This window comes from Trachurus trachurus (assembly GCF_905171665.1).
Source record: "Trachurus trachurus genome assembly, chromosome: 24".
In the NCBI taxonomy this organism is placed as follows: domain Eukaryota; kingdom Metazoa; phylum Chordata; class Actinopteri; order Carangiformes; family Carangidae; genus Trachurus; species Trachurus trachurus.
The window spans coordinates 1,849,331-1,869,040 of NC_139910.1; the positions used below are offsets into that span (position 1 = coordinate 1,849,331).

The 19,710-nt window shown below is 43.7% G+C and overlaps 1 protein-coding gene across 1 annotated transcript; it reads right to left on the reverse strand.

The window, feature by feature from the left end:
- Positions 1-1,196: 1,196 nt before the first annotated feature.
- On the reverse strand, positions 1,197-15,653 carry flvcr1 (FLVCR choline and heme transporter 1; the record flags this gene model as incomplete). The annotated part of the gene is made up of 11 exons (XM_084000167.1): positions 1,197-1,294; positions 3,712-3,776; positions 3,938-4,049; positions 5,049-5,154; positions 6,164-6,274; positions 6,664-6,767; positions 7,964-8,031; positions 9,801-9,941; positions 10,681-10,825; positions 12,851-13,445; positions 15,466-15,653. The coding sequence occupies 11 exons, from the start codon at positions 15,651-15,653 to the stop codon at positions 1,208-1,210; spliced, it is 1,722 nt and encodes a 573-aa protein (XP_083856293.1). The 3' UTR covers positions 1,197-1,207.
- Between the last annotated feature and the right edge of the window lie 4,057 nt (positions 15,654-19,710).

Sequence of the window (19,710 nt, forward strand, 5' to 3'; positions counted from 1 at the left end):
GGAAAATTTTCTCCTCGGGTTACAGCAGAGCAGAGTGACGGAGAGACTCGTGTTTAGGCTGAAATACTTCATGTAAGTGATTGCTGACGGAAAATAGGACTATTTAGGACTTATATTAACAAAAACATTCCACTGATATCTGCTTTAAGGCTGAAAACCTTCGTGTCTGTGTCAGTTCATTGTCTGAATCGTCACAATGTAAAGATGTTGTTTCACCATGATGGTCATAGATTATATATTGATGATTGATGATTAATGATTATGAATGAAACCGTTCAGATCTTTGACCAGTTCCACAGGATCACAAACACTCATAGATATTTACAGTGTTTACATGTGTGTGTGTGTGTGTGTGATCAGTTTTGATCAATGAGACAAATACTAAAGATGATTTAAGTGCAGATTTGTACAGAACTGTTTTTTTTTTTTTTTTACTCTTTTACGTCTCTTTTAATCTGATGAGAAGTTCTGTTTCCAAACACTTTTCTGTTTTCAGTCTGGAGCCAAAGTGAAAGAGAAGAGCTGCAGGTCTGAGACTGAAGGAATGGATTACAGATTATCAGCTCCGGTTTCAATCAGAGAAATCAAAGTGTGGAGGTGTTTTTTTGGTCCAGTTGATGTCGGAGCTTCACTTCACTTCACATGAACCAGTGTCTGAGAGAAGCTGCAGGTAAAACCGTGTCCACACATAACACCTCCATTCAGCTTCATGCACCGTGCACACGGTCTGTTCAGAGGAAAGACGGTGAGATGAAGCAGCTTCAGCAGCTTCAGCAGCTTCAGCAGCTTCAGCAGCTTCCAGGTGGACGTTCAGTCCCAGAAGAAAACAAGAAGACCATGTTCATGGCTGCAGTCCACAGGATGATTCAAGTAAACTCAGGAAATGTCGGCGCTGCTGCGTTTGGTTTCCATCAGGACTCCAAAGGTCCACGTCCAACTAAAGACTCCACGGTCCACAGACAGACTAGGACAGAGTCACGGCTCACGCTCCAGTCTGGAGGGAAAGACTTGTCTCTGCACCGGGACAGTCTGACTCCAGTGTCCATGGTGTCTGTGCTTTTTTATAATGAGCCACCGGTCCACGAAATCATACTTGGCAATTAAAATCCAGTGTAAATGCGTCTCTCAGACTGTGGACAGTCCTCTGGTCAGACAGTCCTCTGGTCCATCTGTCCTCTGGTCCGTCTGTCCTCCTCGGCGGTGTGTGTCACAGTGACGTTTCCCTGGAGAAGCTGAGGGACGTCTGCAGCGAGAGGCCGTTGGAGGTCTTGTCACCGGGACACTCTGTGGGCAGCTGCAGGACAGAGGACAGAGGACAGATTAATGGACAGCAGGGACCTGTTTGTTTGCAAAGCCACAGCTATTCTTCCTGGGGTCCAACAGTATCAAATATACAAAATAATAACAATACAAAAACAGAGACATTATATAAAAACAAAACAAAAATTAAAAACAAAGAAAATACAAAAAACAAGTGAGCAATACGCCTCACCTAACAAAACAAAATCAGAGTGAGCGTTTCCACTTCGCACAGCTTGTAAGGGCACTCTTGCTAAACTGGACACACTCTATCATTCTGCTATCCGTTTTGCCACTAACGCCCCTTACAATACCCACCACTGTAGTCTTTACTCTCTGGTAAACTGGCCATCACTTCACACCCGCCGTCAGATCCACTGGCTCACTCTCATTTACAAGACCCTTCTTCAACGTACACCCCCCTACCTGTCTTGCTTGCTGCACCGACTCCCTGTCACATACAACACCCGGTCCTCCCATCTCATTCTGTTAACAACTCCTAAAACCAGATCTACATCCGGCCTTGCATCTTTCCAGTCAGCTGCTGTCTCTGACTGGAATGCGTTACAAAAACACCTTAAACTGGATAACTTCATCTCCATCCCCGCCTTCAAAGATGCCATCTCACACCTTTTTACAGATTCTTGCAGCTGCTTCCCTACTATTTAACTACTCAACTATCTAACCCGTTTCTTCAGTTTCTGCTTGTTGAACGCCCATACCTACCGCCGTTGGCCTAGGCCACTTTCTGTGTCACACTGCTCGCTAATGAATCCTGTAGTATCTGTAACAGACATTTACTCTCTTTTATGCTTGTAATAATCTTGTCTTCTATGCTTGAATATCCTTGTTATTAGCTTTTATGCCTTGTTTCTGCTGAATGTTTGTATTGTTGTGTATATTTGTTATTGTCTTTTAACCTTTTAACCTTTTCTTCCTCACAGCCCCCCCCCCCCCCCATCAAGAAGCTTATGCCTCTTGTCAGGCCATCATTGTAAATAAGAACTTGTTCTTAATTGATTTCGCCTGGTTAAATAAAGGTTAAATAAATAAAAAATAAACTGTGCTTTATCTATTTTTTTGTCAGTAAGTCATCACATACTAAACCATATTGCATCCATATCTACATATTATTATATATGTATACATTATTTCACAATCAACTTACACTTCATATCATATTGCATATACATTCATTCTACAGCATATAGATTCATTCTGCAGTTTACCCATTATAATAACGCATATATATCTATAAAAATATACAACATATTATACATATAAATATACCATGTTTTCCTATTTTGCTAAATACTTTTTTATTAATATTTTGAATTGCTTTATGTTAGTGGTGAGTTTGATATCTGTAGACAGGAGGCATCAACATGTCTCAGAGTGAACGGCCTGCCAACCTCCATAAGAGACGGTTCTACTTTATTTATTTTCAAAAGGCAGTTAAAATACCTGTAGTCATTCTTACTAATTGAACACAACACGGCATGCGCAGTGACATAGGTAAACCACAAGGAGCTGCAGCACTAGTACTAATGTACTACCTCTCATTTCATTTTAGCACAACTCCCAACAAGAAATCGTGTTCCGGTCTTTGCATTGTTGCACCTCCATCCCATTTACTCACCTCTGACAGCGGATTCAAACCCCAACAACAACTCTTATGAGCTGCAACACTTTACTTGAGCACTGTAGCACTTTATTACACTGTATGTCTTTGGTTTTGTTGTGTTTCTCAATCCATCTTAGCACAACTTGATCAAGAAACCTGCTCTGGTCTTTGCATTGCTGCACTTCCATCTCATCTATCCATTCCACGTTTACAGAAATGTTAATTAATGTGCACTGTCCTCTCCAAATAAAAATAAAAATAAAATAAATAAACCCAGGGCTCCAGAATTAGTTTTGTAGGAAGAACTGACCTGCAAAGACAATATTCACATTTCCTTTTCATTCATGATCCTACACACATTGACCTGAACCCTGTGATGACGGGTTACAGAGTCTTTGAGTCGTCTCTTCCACGTTTCAATAGTGTTAAAAAAACTAAAACAACTGTAAATTTACTGGTGCAAGTAGACGAGCTGCGACCAGCAGAGGACGCCAGAGAGACACAACAGATCTGAGTCTGACTGAGACAGAGATAGAGACAGTCTGTGTCTGTGTGGAGCTGGAGGACGTTCAAGAATGTGTCTTCACTTAAGGTCAAAGTGGACAAAGAGAGAGAGACACACGGAGATTAACGGCCGTCGCCATGACAACAGCAAGTCGTCCGTTCACATCTCCAGGGTTTTTCTCTCAGGTGGGACAGTGTGTGTGTGTGTGTGTGTGTGTGTGTGTGTGTGTGTGTGTGTGTGTGTGTGTGTGTGTGTGTGTGTGTGTGTGTGTGTGTGAACTCACTGCCTGGTGGTTACTGTCTGCCCCCATGTTCACGTTGTGTCGTTTCAGTTCTGACTTAATTAAAGCTGAAACAGAAAAAAAAAGAGCAAAGGATAAAATCACACGTCTAATGTTTGGCTACACACACACACACACACACACACACACACACACACACACACACACACACACACACACACACACACACACACACACACACACACACACACACACACTGTGAGCCTACCGGTGAGCAGGATTCCCAGGAAGATCCAGATGCAGAGGAACAGGTTTCCCACCATGGGGTTGTAGTCTGTCGTCAGTTTGCCCTGAATCAGCGTGAAGATGATCCCGAATATCTACACACACACACACACACACACACACACACACACACACACACACACACACACACACACACACACACACACACACACACACACACACACACACATAGTTTAGTTTATTTGAAAAGGGACAATGCACATTAATAAACATTGTATTTAAAAAAAAACACATGTAAATGCACCCAAATTATCTTAAAAAGCTACGTAGTTTTCATCGACTGTCCCTCTGCCAGATTGTACAAGGAAACCTCTAAAAACAACAATGGAATAAAATATTGTACCACATGGGGTAGAACACATACACATACTAACTGTCTGTAAATACATACATAATATAATAAGAGAATACAGCCTGGCTGAATGTGGTGTTCCTTAACGGGATCTTTTTTTGTCGCACCTTGCGTAGTTCTAATAGCAGAGGATTTAAACTTAATAAAACTGGATAGTGGAGGAGAAGCTGAGCCCTGCATCATCTTGTAAACCTGACAGATGTTTTTGTATGTAATTAGCTTGTCCCAGCTCAAAAGTTTAGACTTTTTCAGGATGTGGCAATGGTGCTGTCTAAAGGGTTTCTTGTCTAGTGTTTTAAGTGCGTAAGTTTGTAAAGTGATTCCAAAGGTTTTAGAGCATTAGACCGAATTATCAGACAGTAGGCTAAGTGATGTGCGAAACGACCACAGAGAAAAACTATCTATACTTTGGCTGCTTCGGTTGACAGGAAGTCTCTGACGGACCTAAAGTTTGATAAACTGAACGTGAATTTATTACTGACTTTCTTTATGTGTGTGTTGAAGCTGAAAGTTGAGTCAATGTGTAGCCTACTCCTAAATATGTGTATTGGGTGACAACTTGTAGCCTCTCACCAGCGATAAAAATGTCTGGTTCTGTGTTTGTTTTGTTATTTTTGCACACGGCGTCATGTATGACAGTGACTGATGATGTCACAGTGACTGATGATGTCACAGTGACTGATGATGTCACAGACTCTGAGCTGTGTGTAGCTGTGTGTACCTGAGCGAAGGCGTTGAGCAGACCGGACGACGTCCCCTCAGACTCGGGGTAGGTGATCTCCACGCCGAACTCAAAGCCCAGAGGCAGGTAGCCTGTCATGAAGAAGCTGACACACACACACACACACACACACACACACAGTGGTCACATGACGGCGTCTCATTGGTCGACACCTTTTTCTTATTTACATGTAAACACCTGCTGAGTTTCACCTGACAACACTGAAACACTGTTTGTTTTCAACACTCGGTCTGGTGATGATCTGGGTCTAATGCAACGTTCATGTTCCTCCACATGTTTATGTTTTTATGTGTGCTCATACTGTATCTTCCACTTGAATATAAACAGTATATGTGTCGACTGTCCTGGAGTTATGTTTCTGTTCTTTATGCAGATTCTTTTTTAATTTTTTTTTAAATTTAAAGTCCCAGTATGTAACTTATTTGGCTTTTTAATAGCAAAAATCAAATATAGCTCGTGCTGGCAGACCACTTGTTTACATAGACGCTCCTGTTACATGCAGCGTCTGTTGTCTGTCTGACGTCTGCCCCATTTCACCTGAATGCAACATCAAGAATATGTTCAGATATGCAACCGCACCACTAGATGGGGGGAATTCCTACAGAGTATATCTTTAGAATAATCTCATTGAGGTTCAGAATCTCTTGCAAGGGGATCCTGGCTGAGAGAGCAGCACAGTAGGTCCACATAAAGTTCACACTTGACTCTGTAATTTATACCAGGACGAGGGTGCGAATGCTTTGAAGGCACTTTCCCCAAAGACAGTCCGTGTACAAGGAATAGTAGATACATTATCAATCCATGGAGCCTGAGACTACAGCTTCTGGTGTTGACTTTAGGAACCAAGAGAAAACATAAATAAGGAGGCAAGTTACACAGGATGGCCTTAGAAAGAAAACAATACCAGTGTTCCCATCTACGATTGTACAGAGAAGACCAGCCAACACTCTCATAAAGACTACAGTGATGAGTACGAAAACCTAAATCTGTTACAAATCTTAATGCTGCATGATGCATGATGCATGATGGATGTGTAAAAAAACACACATTTCTGATTCTGGTTCTCTATCCGGGTGCTCTGACTCCAGACTCACCCGAGGACTCCGGCTGTGACGAAGACCAGGTAGATGTTGTCCAGGTCCAGAGTGAAGGTGAAGATCAGCATCCCCAGGAAGGAGAGACCGTAGACCATCAGAGTCGTCATCCTGACAGACACACACACATGTTTGTATTAAAGCTCCTTCAGAATGAAGGTAGATGTTTGTGTTAAAGCTCCTTCAAAATAAAAGTAGATGTTTGTGTTAAAGCTCCTTCAAAATAAAGGTATATGTTTGTATTAAAGCTCCTTCAAAATAAAAGTAGATGTTTGTGTTAAAGCTCCTTCAGAATAAAGGTAGATGGCCGTTTGATTTTACGTGAACGATACTCAGGATAACTGTTGTGTTCTCATCCCTAATGTTGACTAAGCTCCGCCCATCAGACTGTCTGTCCTGTTGCTGTTTCAACATGGAAATACCAGAGTGTTACGCCTCAGTGTGTGTGTGTGTGTGTGTGTGTGTGTGTGTGTGTGTGTGTGTGTGTGTGTGTTTCCTACTTGTATGTCTTGGTGTGGTCCAGCCACAGGCCACACAGGATGGATCCCACCATCCCAGCAACGACTAGAGTGAGACCGATTCTCCCAGCGTTCAGCTCCTGGTTCTGAGGAGGAGGAGGAGGAGGAGGAGGAGGAGGAGGAGGAGGAGGAGGAGGAGGAAGAGGAAGAAGAAGAGGAGGAGGAGGAGGAGGAGGAGGAAGAGGAAGATGAAGATGAAGAGGGATGTTGGTGCAACAGTTCAGTTCATTTGAGGACGAGAATCTCAGAGAGACAGACAGAAAGGTTTTAGAGCAAACGCCTGAATCACTCTCCATTGTTCTGCTGCCTGTGTGTGTGTGTGTGTGTGTGTGTGTGTGTGTGTGTGTGTGTGTGTGTGTGTGTGTGTGTGTGTGTGTGTGTGTGTTGTGGTGGGCAGCAGGCATGCGTGAAAGCAGCAGCAGATGAACTCAGACAATAGACTCATGCCAGAGCTCCTCTCTCTCTCTCTCTCTCTCTGACACCTGAACCACAGAGCTACTGTCTTGCAGCTTGTATATAATTGTATAAATATTGCAATCATGCGTTTAGACGGCGACGGTGTTTTTGAAAATGCAAAAAAGTGCAAAGTGCAAAAAAAGTGAAACCAGCCTCCAGAGTGGAAATCTTAAAAACGCTCCACTGTTGCGTCTCCATGTAAAGGGCGAAAACACAAAACATCTGCTCTGCGTTTTCATCACAGTCATGCGCCAGCACAGGAAAATAACAACAAACCATAGACTGTAGTCAGAACGGCCGTAGCACCGTGACGTCACCCATTGGTTTGGGGGAGTCTGTTTTGTGTCTCTACTACGGGGGTTTGAACTGCGCCATGTTGGATTCTACTCTCCATATTTGGAGAGGTGAAGAACCCGCCCACTGGCCTCAAAGCAGCGGTCGCCGGACCTGTCACTCAACGTTTCCGCGCCCTAATTGGCCAGAATTTTAAACCTAATAATAGTAAAACGGTAGAGTTTTTAAAAAAATCCCCCCCCCCTCAGAGTGTGTGCGGGGGTAGAAACTATCGGTTGAGACCAAAAAAATTAAATGTACCAGGCTGTAAATAGGTTTTTTAAGCTGTAAAGTGGGTGATTTTAACATGGGGGTCTATGGAGAATGCTGCTTTCTGACACCAGCCCCCAGAGGAAGAAGAGGGGATTGCAGTTTTTTGAACGCGGAAGTGACTTCACTTCTCAGACCGACACTGTTGCGTCACCGTATGATTTTGCAGATTTCCACCCCAGAAACGCTCGTCTAAACGCAGAATAATAAATAAACAGTTTACCTGGTAACAGGCGATGATCATCTGGTTGAGGAGCGTCGACACAGAGTAGAAGGAGCCGGTCATTATACCTGAGAGACAGAGAGACAGAGAGTTTAGTGGTGGAGGTGAGGAGCTCTCTGATTGGCTGTTGCTAAGTTACACAGTCACTGCTCATTAAAAATGGCTTCTCTTTCATCTTGTCTCAGTCTGTCTGTCAAACGCAGAAGAAAACACAGCGACTCTGTAACAGATCGTTCACACAGGAGGAGGCTGCCCCCGAGGAAAGATTTTCTTGGTCAACTAATAGTCGTCATTTATGGCGATTAGTCGACTAATCAAAAGAAAAAAGAAACAAAAACTGACAGCGAGTGAGTGTTGTGACTTCCTGTATCTGGTCCTTCAAATTAAAAGCCCTATGGCCTTTCACATACAGTTCAGTCATATTGATTTTCTGACTTAATTTTGACAAGACACGACTGCAAATGTTTGTTTTTTTTCTTCCTGCGACCAATTGACCAATAAAATCTTGTTCAACTAATGAATTTGTGGTCGACTATAGGGCAGCCCTAGTAAAGTGTGTGAGTGTGTGTGTGTGTGTGTGTGTGTGTGTGTGTGTGTGTGTGTGTGTGTGTGTGTGTGTGTGTGTGTGTGTGTGTGTGTGTGTGTGTGTGTGTGTGTGTGTGTGTGTGTGTGTGTGTGTGTCAGTGTCACACACATGGCAGGGTCATGTGAGTCAACATGTGACAGTCATGGTTCATGGTTCATGGTTCAGACCGGGAGCAGAGAGACCAAGGTCACTGTGGGTGTGTCCCGCTGCCATCAGGAAGGACACACACACACACACACACACACACACACACACACACACACACACACACACACACACACACACACACGCACCTGTCAGTCACGTTGGTTGTCGACTTATTTCCTGTTCTGTTGTAGTTTTGTGTTTTTTGTTGGACATTTAAACGTTTATCTGCTGGTTTCAGAGGATTCTTATTTATTTTCTCTCTGTGTGTTCACTGAGTCTGGTTGTTGTCGTTGCAGAACAACACACCCGGTGGTGTGTGTGTGTGTGTGTGTGTGTGTGTGTGTGTGTGTGTGTGTGTGTGTGTGTGTGTGTGTGTGTGTGTGTGTGTGTGTGTGTGTGTGTGTGTGTCTACTTCAGCTGAGTCACAGTCACATGATCAGACAGGAAGTCAGCTCCAGTCTTCATTAATGTATGAGTGAGATCAGAGACACAGTCAGTCAGAGACTCTACATGTTGTTATTTTAAAGGTCCAGTCTGTAATAACTGTCAAGGTTTATTCTTAATCTAATTCTAATCTACTACCCATGAATATATTAATATCAGTGTATAATTGCTATAAAATAATATCTGTTTGGTTTTCGTAGCCTTATAATTATTCGAGTGATGGATGTCACGGTTTTACCTCCATTTTACACACTGGACCTTTAAACGTGTTTCTATCTTAAGGCCTGTTCATACTCCACAAGAACGGAGACACGAAGTGCAGAACTTCAAATTTCTAACCAATCACACAATAGTTGTCGGACACCAAACAAGATGATATGTTGAAAAAAAGCTGCAAGAACTAAACCAAACCAGACAGGGCTGCAATTAAAGAATGACGTTATTCTTTACTTGCAGCCCTGGGAGAGAGAACAAATTCCTCTGTTCTTGTGGAGTATGCACAGGCCTTAAGTCTTTAATCTTATTCTTATACTGGTGTTGTGTGTTGTCTGCTGCTGTGACGTTTCTTATCTCATCAGGAATGAAAACGGCAGCTACCGTCTGAACAGAAGACGTAGAAGAACTAGAACATCTATAAAAGAGGAGGTGAAGGTTTTTTACCATAGCTGATGAGCAGCAGGACGAAGGCTTTGTTCTTCATCAGGTTGACGATGGACTGTTTGTAGGAGTAGTCCTCGGGGGGGGAGTCCGGCAGCACGGCCTGGGCCTGGCTGGGGGGGAGGGGGGGCCGGTCCCTTATCACTATGGGATGGAAGAGTTCAGATTAAATCGACACTAGAGCTGCTGAGGAGAGACCAAAACTACAAGAATCCCAGACTGGATCCCTGAGGAACTCCATCAGGAACGACTCACTCTGTTATATGAAGACAGAGTTCATTATTAAAGGGATAGTTCAACATTTTGTCAAATTGGCCCATTGCCATAATCCCTATAGTCATAGCAGTAGATTCGTTACCTTTAATTGTCGGTGCAAGCTATTTTTAGAACGGCGGAGCAGAGCCGTGAGCTGCTCAGAGCTACGCTACGGAGGCTCATTATGGGATTTCTTGGTTTCCCTCATCAAACTCACCACACAGAGTTGTTTTAGAGGGAAATACAGAGACTGTTGATGAAAAACTGTCCCTGAAGGCAACGTGCATCAGAGGTTTTGCATGAATTTCCCTCTAAAACAACTCTGTGTGGTAACGTTGTGTTATTATCTCATAGCGTGGTGAATGTGCAGCTCACAACTTGTCCACCAGAGCGTTGTGGAGTTGTTGGATTGTGTATTTGATGAGTTTGATGAGGGAAACCAAGAAATCCCATAATGAGCCTCCGTAGCGTAGCTCTGAGCAGCTCACGGCTCTGCTCCGCCGTTCTAAAAACAGCTTGCACCGACAATTAAAGGTAACAAACCTACTGCTATGACTATAGGGATTATGGCAATGGGACAATTTGACAAAATGTTGAACTATCCCTTTAAGTTCAGTAACTCTCCTACCTAGGATGGCGAGGACGAAGAGCACCGTGGAGACGGCGGCGGTCCCGTAGAACATGATGCTGATGTTGTGACCCGTCAGCTCGTCGTCGTCGGGCGTGTTGGGAACGAGGACGGGAGGCAACAAGAAGCCGATGGCCGTTCCCAGCTGAGGGCGAGAGACATAGACACACACAGAGAGACACAGAGAGAGAGAGAGACTGTGTTAGTGTTGTCTCATATGTGACAGACTGACTGAGTGTTTGTGTGTATTTCTGATCTAACACTGCAAAAACTCAAAATCTTACCAAGAATATTTGTCTTATTTCTAGTCAAAACAAATCTCACTATACTTAAAATAAGACTCATCACATTAAAAAGCAGCTTGTTTTTGGACACTTTTTACTTCTTTCAAGCAGATTTTCACTTGAAATAAGTAGAAAAATCTGATAGTGGAGCAAGTTTTTCTTTCTTATTACAATTTATTACAGATTTTTCTACTTATTTCAAGTGAAAATTTGTTTAAAATAAATGAAAATGATCTAAAAACAAGTTCATTTTTAGGTGATGAGTCTTATTTTAAGTGAAAAGAGGTTAGTTTTGACTAGAAATGAGACATTTTGACAAGAAATAAGACAAATATTCTTGGAAAGATTTAGATTTTTTTGCAGTGAAGAAGACATGGAGCTGGGGTTGCCGGGTTGTGGAGCATCCACCTCCGTCACAAGAAGAGTAAAACCTTAAAACATTCATAAGAACTGAAGGTTTCACAGTTTAATACGTCACACAGACACTTTTTAAAGGAGTCTGAGAATCCATGGTGTTGATCAAAGATTTATGTAGATGTTTTACAAGGCAGTCCTAGAAAGTCTGATTAGATAGCCTACTGTATCACAGCTTGGTTTGGTAGCTTCTCTGTGCAGCTAAAGAACAAACTGTCTCAGCTAATTCATGCTGCTGGAAAAATGATTGGTGTTAAAGAGCACTTCTCCAGTCAGAGTATGATGTATTATGAACAGGCCACTCGTCTGCAACAAGCCAATAAGATCACACATCCTGCATGGCGAGTAGCTGCTACCGTCTGGTAGAAGGTTTAGAGTTCCTCGCTGCAGACTGAACAGACTCAAAAATCCAGCTGTTAAAGGGATAGTTCACCCAAAATTCAAATTTCACTCATTATCTACTCACCCTCATGTCAACTAAGAGCTGTGAAAATTTTCAGAGTCCTCCGTTCCTTCTCTGAGTTACAGGGGGGTCCGCGCAGCAGTATTTGTCCATATAATGGTTGTCAATGGACACCAACTTTCTTCGTCCAAAAAGACACACCAAAAAACATCCAAATACCTCCATACTGCTCGTCTGTAATGTCCCTCTTGTATTGAAGCCCCGACACGAGAAACTGTTTCGAAAAAAATTTAATAAGTCTATATTTCAAGCTTGTTTGTAGCGGAAGCTCCCAATGTCTCAGTTCACTGCTCTTCCTGTGTCAGTGCAAATCTCTCGTGATTTGCACTGACCGGTGGAACAATTTCTCATGTCGGGGCATCAATACAGGAGGGACATTACAGACGAGCAGTATGGAGGTATTTGGATGTTTTTTGGTGTGTCTTTTTGGACGAAGAAAGTTGGTGTCCATTGACAACCATTATATGGACAAATACTGCTGCACGGACCCCCCCGTAACTCAGAGAAGGGACGGAGGACTCTGAAAATTCTCACAGCTCTTAGTCGACATGAGGGTGAGTAGATAATGAGTGAAATTTGAATTTTGGGTGAACTATCCCTTTAAATAAGGTCAGATAAGACCAGAGTTCAGGTGACTTGCGTTTGCTCGTTCGATATAGGTTAGCAATTCTCCTACTACAATTTTAGCACTTTTTACTTGGTGCTATTTATAAATTTTTCAATGCACCATGTTTTTTATTGAAATTTGTTTATTTGGATAAAACCCCTTGAAATGTACCATCTCGTTTTCGAGGGGGTCCATGTTTTTTTTTTTGTCTAAAAACAAGCTACTTTTTTTTATGTATAACTACGTATGTATATGTATAAATATACATATTTTAGGTATAATGACATTTGTTTTGACTAGAAATGACATTTTGACTAGAAATAAGACAGATATTCTTGGTAAGATTTTGAGTTTTTGCAGTGTATCTCTTATCTTATCGCACTTTTACACACACACACTGACCTGGTTGCCCAGCACGGCCGCGGCGCACGCGGTGGACACCTCGCGGGGCCCGAACCAGACGGAGGCGATGCGCGACGGCAGTCCGAGGATGAAGACCTGCGCCACGGAGCAGACGACCTGCGCCGTCACGGTGACGCCGAACAGCCCGCGCCCCACGCTCGCGCACTTGAGCAGCGCGCCGGCGCAGTTGAGCCCCGAGCCGAGCAGCGCGGTGAGGCGCAGGCCGCGGCGGTCCAGCAGCCAGGTGGCGGGGAAGATGAGCGGCACGTAGGCCACCATGTAGACGATGGACAGCCAGTTCACCGCCTCGTTGCTCACGCCGTAGTAGCGCGCAAACACGTTGGTGATGATGCTGTACTGGATCCACTGGAAGGCGTTGAGCAGCGAGTAGAGGCTGAACACGGCCAGCACCGCGAACCGCCGCCAGAACAGCTGCGTCTGCTGCTGCTGCCGCTTCTTCCCCTGCTCCGCCTCTCCTCCATCACCTCCTCCTCCTCCTCCTTCATCACCTCCTCCTCCTGCTCCGTTAGGCAGCATCGCTTCTCTTTCATCCGGCAGCGCCTCCTTCTCCTGCTCCGGGTCTCCTCCTGAGGGTCTATGGGCAGAGGATGATGTTGTTATAATATGATGCCATGTAAAGGAGACCATCCCTATGTTCCCTTTTTCCCCCACAAGTGGGGGTAATGTTGCTGTTGTAAATATTGTGCTATTTGTCATAATGTAATTTGCTACCTTTATTATAGGTCTCATTGCCATGCTCCATCCGGCAGGGGGACTGCCAACGGAAATTAGCCTATTGGCTATAATTGGGTGCATTTACATTTTATCTTTTTAAAATGTTCATTAATGTACACTGTCCCTCTCGAACAAATAAAGGAAAAAGAAAGAAAGAAAAGGACCCGGGGAACATGCAATTTTTGGTCCCATACCTGGAAGATGAGTTGATTAAGTTTAGTAAAAAGACCAGGTAGAGGCTAGACAGGCCAGATAGGTAGAGAGAGTCCAGATAAAGGGTCCTATGTTCCCCAGTATGTATTGCGACCGGGGAACATAGGACCCTTTTTGGGAAAAACGGGTAACATATAGGACCCTTTTTGGTAAAAACGGGGAACATAGGACCCTTTTGGGGGAAAAAGGGGAACATATACCATTTTTGGTAAAAATGGGGAACATACCCTTTTTTGGGGGGAAAAGGGAACATATAGGACCCTTTTTGATAGAAACGGTGAATATAGGACCCTTTTTTATATCAAACGGGGGACATAGGACCCTTTTGGGTAAAAACGGGGAACATAGGACCATTTTTTGGTAAAAACGGGGAACATAGGACCCTTTTTTGGGGGGAAAAAGGGGAGCATATAGGACCCTTTTTGATAAAAACGGGGAACATAGGACCCTTTTTGGTAAAAATGGGGAACATAGGACCCTTCTGGGGGAAAAAAGGGAACATATAGGACCCTTTTTGGTAAAAACAGGGAACATATAGGACCCTTTTGATAAAAACGGGGAACATAGGACCCTTTTTGGTAAAAATGGGGAACATAGTCATAGGACCATTTTTGGGGGAAAAAAGGGAACATAGTCATAGGACCATTTTTGGGGGGAAAAAGGGAACATATAGGACCCTTTTTGATAGAAACAGGGATATAGGATCCTTTTTTTGGGGGAAAAGGGAACATATAGGACCCTTTTTGATAAAAACGGGGAACATAGGACTCTTTTGGGGGGAAAAAGGGAACATATAGGACCCTTTTTGATAGAAACAGGGAACATAGGACCCTTTTTGGTAAAAACGGGGAACATAGGACCCTTCTGGGGGGAAAAAGGGAACATATAGGACCCTTTTTGATAAAAACGGGGAACATAGGACCCTTTTTGATAAAAACGGGGAACATAGGACCCTTTTTGGTAAGAATGGGCAACAGAGGACCCTTTTTTGGGGAAAAAAGGGAACATATAGGACCCTTTTTGATAAAAACGGGGAACATAGGACCCTTTTTGATAGAAACGGGGAACATAGGACCCTTTTTGGTAAAAACGGGGAACATAGGACCCTTCTGGGGGAAAAAAGGGAACATATAGGACCCTTTTTGGTAAAAACAGGGAACATAGGACCCTTTTTGATAGAAACAGGGAACATAGGACCCTTTTTGGTAAAAACGGGGAACATAGGACCCTTCTGGGGGGAAAAAGGGAACATATAGGACCCTTTTTGATAGAAAATCCGGTTCTCCTCCTGAGGGTCTAAGGGCAGAGGATGTTGTTATGATGCCACGTAAAGGAGATCATCTCTATGTCCCCCACTTTGTATGGGACCGGGGAACATAGGACCCTTTTTGATAAAAACGGGGAACATATAGGACCCTTTTTGATAGAAACAGAGAACATAGGACCCTTTTTTGGGGGAAAATGGGAACATATAGGACCCTTTTTGGTAAAAAACAAGGAACATAGGACCATTTTGGGGGGGAAATGGGAACATATAGGACCCTTTTTGGTAGAAACGGGGAACATACGACCTGGGGAACATAGATACCCTCCCCATGTGAAGCCCTTGGAGACAAACTGTTGGTAAAAACGGACTATTATGGGCTATACAGATGAAATCGCCTTGCCTTGCCTCGTCTCCTCCGCTGTCCTCCTCCCTCGGCTCCTCGGCGGCGCCCTGCTGCTGCTGCAGCCGCGCGGACTCAGGACTCTTCTTCCTACCGACCGTGATGTCGTCAGGTGCGCCGCCGCCGCCGCCGCCGGGGTCCGCGCGCAGCAGATGCTCCTCCTGCTGCACGAGCTCACCGGCAACCATGATGTCCGCCCGCCTGTCCGCGCGCTGTGCTGTGCTGTTCTGAGCTGAGCTGTGTGCGATGATGCGATGCCTCTTCCTCTTCCTCTTTCCTCCTCTAGCGGCGTCACACGGGAGACCAGATAACTGATGAAGCCGAGCTCTTATCTACAGTCTATGGATCAAACAGACAACTTTAGCACGTGCTGCTCATCCTCACTTCTTCTTCCTGTATCCTCTCTCTGTCTGTCTGTGTTTCTCTCTCTCTGCTGCTCATCCTCAAGCTTCCTCTATCCTCTCTCTGTGTCTGTGTGTGTGTGTGGTGTGTGTGTGTCTGCCTCTCTCTCTCTTTTGTTCCGCCACCCAGCCTTCCGATGCCGATGAGCCAATAGAAGAGCAGCACGAGCCGGGAGTGAGTGTGTGTGTGTGTGTGTGTGTGTGTGTGTGTGTGTGTGTGTGTGTGTGTGTGTGTGTGTGTGTGTGTGTGTGTGTGTGTGTGTGTGTGTGTGTGTGTGTGTGTGTAATCGCCGACCATGTGGAGGCTGAGGAGTGAGGACCCATGATGCAACAGTCCCACCCATCACATGTCACACCATAGGCTACACTCATAATAATAATAAACATTATTATAACAACTGTTGTTATTATTATAAATATAAATACATGTCCATGAAGGACTCATTTACATAATCAATAATCAACTTATTATAACAGTTTTCTCACTATTTGGCAAGACATTAATCTAATGACTATCACTTATCACCATTTATGACTAGTAAAAGGAGTCGTATATTGAAGTAGAAACCCCATAATTATTTATGGATTAGTTATTATATGATTCATTTTACCAGTTAAAATGGAAACAAGTCATAAACAGAGTTAAACAACTAATTATAAACCGCCTATAAGTCTTATTGTGATAAGCTGTCACTTGTTTCTGCCAAAAAGTGAGCCTGCATGTATGAAAACTGTGTTATAAGTTTAACATGTTTATTTATGATTCATCAAAGTGTTACAAACTGAATTTATCACCTATTTATAAAGGTTGCGTTATTGTAAAGTGATTCAACTTGACCCTGCCAAATAGTGAGCCTGCAAGATATTGATTGATAGATTAGATTTTTAATCGTCATTTACACCATGAAACATGAGGAACAAGATGCAGTACTCAGGTCTCAGTACGATAGTAATAAAATAGATGAATAATAACTAACATACTAAAATACTAAAAGAGAAAAAGTCTAGAAGTGAAAATGAACTTAAAATATATTAGCCTATATTCTTCAGCAAGTGTTAGATGTAAGTTCAGAGGGGTATTAGTGTATGAAACTGTTAAAACATACTTATTTATGATCTATAAAGTGTTAAAAACTGAATTAATGACCCACTTCTGAAGCTTTTATGAAGGTTGTGTCATTGTAAAGTGTAAAACAGTTAAACAGCAGATCTGTAGGCTACTTCACACTGACCCCGTGTCTCAGCCCTGACGCGCTGACGTCCATATGTTCAGCTCTTTATCTGCTCTAATCCTGATCAGCCTCTGACCCAGTGGGACTCGGAGGAGCTGCAGGTGAAGCCCCGCCCACATCCTTCACACCTATCACACATGAACTACACTCTGAAACTGACCCCAGTACAGTGTCCACGGTGTCCGACCACCTGCTGGTTTTATTCCTCAGCTTTAAATGTAAAAAAGTTTCAGTTTAGATTAAAAAAAAAGTGATTTATATTCAATAATTCAATAAAAACATATTTTATAAACTGAAAATAAAGAAACTTGATGTCGTCACTCAGTGAATAACCAGTTCCCTGTTAATTAGACCTGAGGAGGATCAGGTGACCTCTGACCTCGCTGCTCTGGTCTGTTTCATCATCATCATCATCATCATCATCATCATCATCATTCAACAGGAACAATAGGAAACCCTTTAATCTACAGGCTGTTAATTACATGATAATGTCAAGAAATAGCCTAGAAATAACATTTAATCATGTAACATTACGACACATGTAGCAAATTCTCTGAATTACTTTCTCTTTTGAAATCCCTCCGCCCAGCAGCCGTGTCTGGAATGTAGTTCCGGCTGCATTTCCCTCTAAAACAACTCTGTCTGGTAACGTTGTGTTATTATCTCATAGCGTGGTGAATGTGCAGGTCACACCAGAGCGTTGTGGAGTTGTTGGATTGTGTATTTGATGAGTTTGATGAGGGACCGTTCACCTCCATTGTGTTCACTGAGCAGCTCACGTCTCTGCCCCGCCCATCTCTAAACAACATGCACCGATAGTTAAAGGTGATGATGAACCTACTGCTATGACTATAGGGCAGCGGTACTCAATAGCCCGCCGGCCACCTATTTGTGGCCCCTGAACTGTCATTCAGTACATGTGTTTTGGTTGAGTCAACATGTGTATGTCGGGCCTTGTCTCCATGCCAACGATGGTTTGATTTTAGCATGCTTGATTTTTAACCCCATCCTAATAGCCCCTAGCCTATATATTTTAGTTCCATGACAGGTGTCGTTTCTTGTTTTATTCAAATATTTATTTTAATTTTGTCAAAATGGAAATTAAATTTTATTCAAGTGCATATTTTTGTGGTTGTTTTGAATAAAAAGGACATCTTTTGAATATTATTACAGTACAGTATATCACATGTGGCCTGACCGACCTCAATAAATGGACCTTTGAGTTATTGAAAAACATATTTGTGGCCCTTGAAGATTTGTATTTGAGTACCCTGGGCCTGGGTAAATGTTGAACTGTCCCTTTAAAGTCCTCTCTCTCTCTGACCTTTGACCTTCTCTGGCAGCTCCGGTCGCCTCGTTTCTCGGCTCGAGTGACACATCCTTCCTTCAGAAACACAGAGACCACACAGATCTTTGACGTGCACGACGGCCAACGAGGACGAGGCACGCTTCTCTTCTCTTCTCCCTCCTCCTCCTCCTCCTCCGTTGCCGTGGAAACCGCAGCATCATCACAACACAACACAACATTCAGGACCAGGACGGAGCAGCAGCAGCAGCAGCAGCAGCAGCAGCGATGTCCGGACCGGAGCAGCAGCTGCAGCAGCTGAACCAGCGGAGAGAGACCTGGTGTCGGGTGGAGGGGAACTCCAGCTGGGACCGAGCCGAGAGGAAACACTACCGGAGACACCTGAGGACCGGCGAGGTGCTGCTCTCCGCTCTGACCGCTGCCGCCAGGCCGCCGCCACCGCTGCTACAGCCCCGGGAGGCCTGCAGCCAGAGGCCCCCCCCCGTCAAGAGACCAGAGAGACGCCACTACGAGGAGAGCTGTAAGACAAAGACACACACCTGGCTGGCAACCAATCTGTCATTATATGATAAATAATTTCAACATTTAGTCAAATTGGCCCATTGCCATAATCCCTATAGTCATAGCAGTAGGTTCGTTACCTTTAATTGTCGGTGCAAGCTGTTTTTAGAACGGCGGAGCAGAGCCGTGAGCTGCTCAGAGCTACGCTACGGAGGCTCATTATGGGATTTCTTGGTTTCCCTCATCAAACTCATCAAATACACAATCCAACAACTCCACAACGCTCTGGTGGACAAGTTGTGACCTGCACATTCACCACGCTATGAGATAATAACACAACGTTACCACACAGAGTTGTTTTAGAGGGAAATACAGAGACTGCTTGATGAAAAACTGTCCCTGAAGGCAACGCGCATCAGTGGTTTTGCATGAATTTCCCTCTAAAACAACTCTGTGTGGTAACGTTGTGTTATTATCTCATAGCGTGGTGAATGTGCAGCTCACAACTTGTCCACCAGAGCGTTGTGGAGTTGTTGGATTGTGTATTTGATGAGTTTGATGAGGGAAACCAAGAAATCCCATAATGAGCCTCCGTAGCGTAGCTCTGAGCAGCTCACGGCTCTGCTCCGCCGTTCTAAAAACAGCTTGCACCGACAATTAAAGGTAACGAACCTGCTGCTATGACTATAGGGATTATGGCAATGGGACAATTTGACACAAATGTTGAACTGTCCCTTTAATATTTTGGGAGGAAGGTGTGAATTTAACTGTTGTGTGGAGGTTAAAAGTGTGTGAGTTCCCAGGT